This window comes from Pseudorasbora parva, chromosome 1 (assembly GCF_024679245.1).
Source record: "Pseudorasbora parva isolate DD20220531a chromosome 1, ASM2467924v1, whole genome shotgun sequence".
Taxonomy (NCBI): domain Eukaryota; kingdom Metazoa; phylum Chordata; class Actinopteri; order Cypriniformes; family Gobionidae; genus Pseudorasbora; species Pseudorasbora parva.
This window is the reverse complement of record NC_090172.1, coordinates 65,102,397-65,110,300: the sequence shown is the minus strand read 5'-3', so window position 1 is coordinate 65,110,300 and position 7,904 is coordinate 65,102,397. Positions and strand designations below refer to the sequence as shown.

Here is a 7,904-nt window from a genome sequence, read left to right as displayed (position 1 = left end):
GATCCGAACCTCTGTTAATTATCAAAAATAACTAAATACGTAATATGCTACAATTTTCTATGAGACAAGTAAAGTTTGCAAAAAGTGAAACTGGAAATGCTGTTTCTGCAGTTGTTTAATCATCCTCTTCTGAGATCTTGAGAAATGTAATGTCTTCTTTTATCTTCAGTAGATTTAATCTAAGGCTGTGGTTGAAGGTCATTTGAGTGTTTTCTTCTTGTTTCTCTTTCCTTCAGCGATTCTGCTTCTCAACAGCAGTTGTTCAATACACATTAATGAAACTACACATTTGAACATTTCCATGAAACAGAACAAAAATATAAGCTGGGTCATTATTGAAGTGCGTTAGGTTGTCATTTTATCTCTCAGCTAAGCTCACAAAAGCTCAGTGTAAAACAATTACATTTAATATGAATGATGTGGTTATATACATAGACATAAGACATAATTAAACACACAAATCCTGCATCTTTGATTTACCTCATTAAGACTCTCAATTAAATCCTAATTTTCGTTTACAGTTAACATATTTCAAATGGGCCTGAGGAAACTATCAGGGAATATTAAATCTCATCAAACTATATACATGTTCTACTAATTCTCAATTGTGAAGCATTTCTTTGAACTCAAATGAGTGCAATCTTTGTCAGACTATAAAACAACAGCAACAAAAATAACCAACCGTACAGCACTGGAAATATTACAGAAAATACATTAAATTAAACGTTAAAAGAAAAAGGGACTGCACGTCCATGCTGATTAGTAAGCCTGATGAAAGTGCTGACTCTCAAATGTCAGTACTCAACCGAACTCGTCTCATTGGTCAGTCCTGAATCTTTGTTTACCAGTGATGGAAAGTTCAGATCATTTACTGACTTTGAGTTACTTTAAGCATCATGAGTAAATCTTTTTTCAAGCCATTTAGTTCATTTCCGCAGAATATAACTAAAATGCTACATGTTAATCGCCAAATTCCCCAACACATCTGCTTATGCAAATGTCACATTTAGGGAAAAATCAAAGTCCAAATTATGAGAAACAGATATAATTAAGTTATTGCTTGGCTGGATCGTTAGTTCACCTCACCTCACTTCTCGATCCGAGTCTTATGTCTCTCTTGTCTTGCCACATGCCCAGTCTGAAGATAAGCAGTCTGTGCTGGAAACAGAAATGATTAGTTCACCTCTCGAGTCTTGGGGTCTGAGTCGCAATTTACAAACTCTTGGGAGATTAAATAATAATTTTGGTTTGCTGTACAGAACCTATGGGGTGGTGGGCATGTGAGGTCAACACAAAAATAACGAATTGTTCCCGAGTCAAAATAAATATTTGTCAAAACTGAATTATCATCACTATTTACAACGCGTTAGCGGTGAAGAGCAAGCAGACGGTTCATCTGTCTCTCAGTTGTGACACCCTCTACTAGACAAAGACATGAAGCATCTTTAAACATCTTTAAAAGCACTGGAATAAATGCAGCTTTCTGTGGATTCCCGTGTGTCTGAACCTGTTCCTTGTTTAAAGAGTAAAGACTCTGTGGCTGCCGCAGTCTTTGGTCAGGTGACGGTTTGAGTTAGGCACTGGTCTTCCTTGTTCTCTACAATTGGTACAGAGTTTTGATTTTATAAAAGACACTTGGAATCACTTTCATCTGTTTCCAAAGCACAAGCTGCCTTGATTAAACACCTGGAACAACGTACTGCACAACTCTCGCTGTAAATCGCATTTTACAGCCATATGCTCACTTTCCGTTTATCTGTGGCACAATTTTAATAATCGAGCTTGGAGTAGGGGTTGCAATGCTATCGGAGTCTTTGTCTCTAAGACTTTCTCCTTCATCGGTCTCCTTCTCTCGGCTGTTCTGATTGCTCTGCCGGATCTTCCGAGTCGAATCCAGTGCTGTTCCCTCAAACAGCCGCGCCATGAAAGCCAGGCCCTCCTTCCGCATGTACGACTTTCCGGCAAAGGTGTAGAGGACCGGGTTTATGCAGCTGCTGACGAAGGCCACGGTGGAGGTGAGTGCTCGCAGCGACATCCAGATCTTACGTAGTCTATCGGAGGAAGCACAGACATTGATTTGTAAATTAACCGGTATAACGGAGTTATCGTTGCAAGCATTTTCTTAAAGTTACTCACGTAGTGTTATTTGGAAATAATGCAGAGGCCACCTGTGTGAGGAAGAAAATGTTTAGGGTGTGTTCACATTTGAGACACTTCTGATTAAGCGTTTGACGTACAGTACACACACACACACACACCTGCACCATGTTTATGATGTGGTACGGCAGCCAGAACAGTCCGAAGGTGACGATGATCACAAGGATGAGTTTCTCGCTGCGGAGGCGTCTGCGAAAGCGCGTCTTGCGGATTTTGCGTAAGATGCACATGTAACTGCCTATGATCACACCGTACGGCAACAAGAAAGCCAGCAATGTTTCCATACCGTACTGCATCACCGCCTACGGACGAACAACAGCGGTCATGAGATATCACAGCCACAACAGAAGACTGAAGAAACTACAGATGATATTTTGATGATATCCACCTTTATAGTCAAATTAATAAACACCACTGTTCAAGGATTGGGGCCACTTTTTTGACAATAATAACTGGTTTAAAATGTTGAAATAAAAATTCTAATAAATGTTTCTTGTTAAATTCTTTTTAACTTTCTATTCCTCAAGGAATCATGACAAAAGTATCAGAGTTTTACATATTGGTAATAATCATAAATGTGTCTTGAGCAGCAAATCCTCATATTAGAATGATTTCTGAAGGACGACTGAAGACGAGTAATGATGCTGAAGATTCAGCTCTGATCACAGGAATAAATGAAAGTTTAAAATACATTTACGTAGAAAAGTATTACACATTCAACGATGTGAAACGATGTGTTGTAATAGCGATGTAATAACACTTCAACAAAATATTACTGTATTTCTGATAAAAAATAAATGCAGTCTTGCTTAAAAAGTACAACAGTATTGTAAATAATAGGCACATTCCAGGCAAACAGCACTTGTTGATCTACTATCAAGATTAATGGTATTTTATCTTTAACTTAGACAACATGACAAGCATAAGTTTTACTGTTTAAAAAATAATAATAATATTTGTATGCTTCAAAAAAAAAGATGTTGGCTAAGTCTGGAACATTTTTTAGTGAGGCATCATCCTGGGTTTGGTTGTAACAAATATTAGCCAAAAGGTTTATTGGACACACTACAAGCATGCAACTAGTTCTCTGCTATGTCTTTGGCATGAAACCATTTTTGGCAGGAACTTCATGTAGCGTGACGGTGTCATGATATGGAGAAGTTCTCACAGACATGAGCGTTCAAGCGGCCAAATCTGCACGAGCATGATATAAAAGCAGAAGAGCCCAGTTAAAGCGCAGTCAGACGGCAGTCGCAGACTCTTCCAACCTGACCTGACCCTGTTTATATCACTGAGCAGTTTTTCCAAGGAGAATTTCTAGATGTGCACAACTGATAATACTCCCAGAACACGCTGAGCTGCAGCCAAAGATACAAGAACTGATAAATGTACAGCCAGCAAATGTTGCTTAAGGCCTAATTAACCTTTAGCTTACACCAAAACAATATTTTGCACAATCAAACATGTTATATATAAATCAAATCCCGTAATTCTAAGTTGTAAAACTAGAAAATGTGGAATTGTTAGGCAGGGTTAATAAAACTTGTGAATGTAACTGCATAAATCACAATTTAACAGTGACAAAATGTGTTTATTATACCCGGTTATTGTTGCTGTGGTGGACGTTTATGTATTATGATATAACAAGTTTATTTCCACATGAGGAGATCTTAAGATTTAAATGTATTTCATGCTTACCAAGGCTGCATTTATTAAAAATACAGCAAAAAACTGTAATATTGTCAAATTTTGTGACTATATAGTAAAATGTAATTTATTACTGTGATCAAAGCTGAATTCATCATTCGTCTTCAGTGTCACATGATCATTCAGAAATCATATGAGGATTTGCTGCTCAGAAAATTCATATTTCATATATAAATTCAGGATTATTTGATGAATAGAAAGTTCTGACTCTACAGCACCTTGGAAACGTGTGTGTTATATTGAAGTATTAGTGCAGCACAGACTCACGTATTTTGGTTCTTTGTGTTTGCACTCGCAAATGATATTCTGAGTCTCAGTCATGTTCTCTTCCGTGCTCCTAAAAACCAAAACGGGCACTGAGAGTCCCAGAGCGAGGACCCAGAGTCCCGCCAGCACCCGTGTGAGCGCCTTGCGTTCGGTCAGCGCAGCCACGCGCTTCGGCCACACTATCGCCACCAGCCTGTGCAAACTCATCAGCATGATCAGCAATATGGAAGCGTACATGTTGGTGCAGCAGAGGTAGAACAGCACCTTACACAGCGCCAGACTGAAAGTCCAACTGCGCTGAACCAAATAAACCACGAAGAAGGGCGTCAGCAGCATGAGGAACCCGTCGGCGAAGGCCAGGTTTAGGATCAGGAGTGTGGTGACGGAGCGCCGGCGTGCTCGGGCCAGGATGCTCCAGACGATGAAGATATTCCCGGGAACGCCGAGGAAGAACACGAGGCTGAGGATCATCGCGCCGGCGATCGCCCCGCCGCTGTTGGTCAAGATTGTTTCGGTAGCGCCAGTCATGCTGGAGTTGGATGAATTCTGTGATGACGTGTTCAGAGACGGACTGGAAAATACAACTGGGATTAGGGATGGTGTTACATCCATCTCAGGCAATCTGAAGAGGAAAAGGACAGCATTTTGTCAGTAAAGTCGCCAGCTTGCTTATTTTAAACACTTTGTTTAACACTGACAAATCACACACTGTAAAAAAAAATCAGGTCACCAATTGAACCAATTTTCAGTTGGCCGAATTGAATTTCTGTGAATTAATTTGCACCAATTCACATAATTTCAACTCGGCCAACTGAAACATTTAGATATGATCAGTCACTAGAAAATGTTCCATAAGTGCAGATGGATTGCATTATCAACTGGAAATCCGCCAAGCATGTTCAATAGCACATCATTTTTTTCCTCATTACTCAGTAATTTGATAGAGCTTCATTTTTCTGATCAAATGATATACTCAAATGAACATCTCAACATTTCTTATTTAATTTGATAATGACATCCGTTCAATCTAGGGTTTAAGTCACTAGGCAAAAGCGTAGTTGAGCAATGACACTTTTCATTGGTATTAGTTCAATTTTACAATGAATTGCGTTCCATAGGAATTAAAAGGAAAAAAAAGAAAAATGATATTCAAGTCAACCAGCTCTGAGATGAATCACAGCACTACAAAAGTATAAAACATAGGTAAAAAAAAGGAACTGTGTGTTTTCTGCAGGAATGAACAACAGCCACGTGAAGGATTGCACATGGCATTACTGAATACGAAACAATTGCACAATATACAAGCCATTGGTTTTCAGGTGCTAAAATTTGCATTTCAAATGCATTGCACGATATTGAGTTGAGAGGGTTTAAAGAGACAGACTTTGACTATTAAAGTGAATCCTGACCAAATTAAAGTTGACAAATGGATCCAAGAGAAGCATACACCAAGAATGAATATCCTCAGAGGTCATGGTTGGCCTGTCTTGAAAGGTTTATACAATTTCTCTACACGGTCAGAATAAAAAAGGTGCTGTCACTGGGACGGTAACCTAAGGTACAACAGGGAAAAGGTACATCTTTGTACATACTCACCCTTAAGTGGTCCATATCAGTACTTTAAGAGTGTGTATTAGTGCATTAGGGTACCGCCCCATTGACAGCAAATGCCCCTATTTTTGTAGAAAATAACTGGGGTTGAAGTTGGTGAAGTTGTTCCAGGTTCAATCCCGCCCTAATATAGCATTTCATTTTGATAAACCAACAATTCCAGCTGAACATCAGTGGATGAATATCGAGCACAAACATATTTGTTTGTATTTTGGAGATTCTTTAGATATAAGACACTCATAAAAAGGGTGTGAGCCACTGTAAATGACGTCTGTGGTCTTTAGATAACAGTGGCGGTCAGCAAAATAGCAGAAAAATAATTTTCCCAAAGTCACTTACTGTACATTAGTGAACGCATTAGCACACGGCAGACGCTGACGGACTCCCTGATGAATTACACAAACAATGTTTGGCTGAAGTGATTACAGGAGTCTGCGTAACGTGATCGTCATCTCCTCACACCAGATCTTCGCATTGCACAAATTTAATATGACCGCAAACCATCCGTTCAAGAGGCACTAGTGCGGTACACCGACTGAAAGAACACAGACCAACTCCACGTCCATTAGAGGCCCTCGGGGACAGGGAAGAAAAGAGATGTAGATCGAGGCAAGGAAACGTCTAGAAAACCGTAAAGGCATGAAGAATTTAATATTAAAACAATCAAGCCATATGTGTGCGAGTGTTTTCATGAAGACCCACTTACATACCCACAAACTGTGTGTTCATAACTACAGGAAGCTCACACAGGAAATGATTTGTGAAACATTTGTGCTGACTGAGTTTTTGTTTTATCTACACAAAAATGTAAGCATCATCTCAAAAAGTTGGAATATCTTGGACTTCATGCTCATAACCATTAGAAGATACAGAGTTACGACACAGATACATCTAACTTATGCTTAACCTCTAAGATTAAAATCGGTTATTACTGCAACTTTCAAAAACACATTTCAGGATGTGATGAGCAGTGAAATTGCAAATATAGCCTTGCTGAACATTAGATAATGACTTTGAAAATCATGTTAGGAAAGACTATATGCTTTATAATTATGCTGAAGTTTTTTAACCCAAATGCGTGTCAAATATGGACAAACCCTAACTTTGGGTTCAAAAATGTAATGTATATTATGCGTAAATGTAACCCAACTTTGGGCATATTTGACCCACATTTAGGATCAAATAACCCAGCATTTTTTAGAGTGCAATAATTCTAAATACAAACGTTTAGTTACAAGAGATATTCTATTTAAAAAACATATGAGAGACATTAATGTAATTTAGCAAAAGCAACCCAAGCTGTAACGGACAAACGTTTAGTAAAGTTCTTACCTTCAGTAAGGTCAGCAAAAACTGAACAAAGGACTACAAAATGCAAAGAAATTATATTTCCACATTTTTGCGTAACATTATTAGTAATGGTAAAGTCATCAAATTTATGAAATAACATAAGAAATTGCAAATGTGACACAACTAGAAACTTCACCTATTCATCAAAATGTATTGTTTTGGGAATCATGCTCTAAAAAGACTTATAATGACTGAATAATATATATATATATATATATATATATATATATATATATATATATATATATATATATATATATATATATATATATATATATATATATATATATATATATATAAATTAAATACTAATGATGGCAGAAGTTAACCAGTAATGGATAGGTTTAATATTAAAATAATAATTAAAAAAAATAAGATAAAATAAAAAGGGGCCTTTTTCTTGTTGCCATATTATATATATATATATATATATATATATATATATATATATATATATATATATATATATATATATATATATATATATATATATATATATATATATATATATATATAATTTGACTTTCAATTTGAATTTACAAGTATGTGTAAAGTGTGTTATACAGATAAACTTGCCTTGCCAACAAAGTGCAAAGAAATAATGTTTTCATATGTTTGCACAACAATAGCGAACAGTAAATTCATCAAAGTTAACACCAAAGGGAATTATGGGAACGATGCAAAGGAAGCTTGAGCTTTATCTCTGTCTAGAGAAGAATTGATTCATGGATGCATGTTTGAACACTACTAAAGAAAGAACATGATGCTTTCCCATATGCACTTCAAATGTCCCCCTAATAACACTGACTTGA

At 37.1% G+C, this 7,904-nt stretch overlaps 1 protein-coding gene across 2 annotated transcripts in view; it reads right to left on the bottom strand.

Annotated features, from left to right (window-relative positions):
• Positions 1–7,904, bottom strand: part of ltb4r2a (leukotriene B4 receptor 2a) — a 31,422-nt gene continuing 23,518 nt past the window's right edge. For both annotated transcript variants that reach the window (XM_067452091.1, XM_067452092.1), the window contains exons 2-5: positions 4,132–4,753; positions 2,259–2,459; positions 2,137–2,168; positions 1–2,051 (exon numbers count right to left, since the gene is read on the bottom strand). In XM_067452091.1, the coding sequence (XP_067308192.1) occupies positions 1,742–2,051; positions 2,137–2,168; positions 2,259–2,459; positions 4,132–4,753 (1,165 nt within the window). In that variant the 3' untranslated portion in view covers positions 1–1,741. The remainder of the gene's footprint in view (positions 2,052–2,136; positions 2,169–2,258; positions 2,460–4,131; positions 4,754–7,904) is intronic.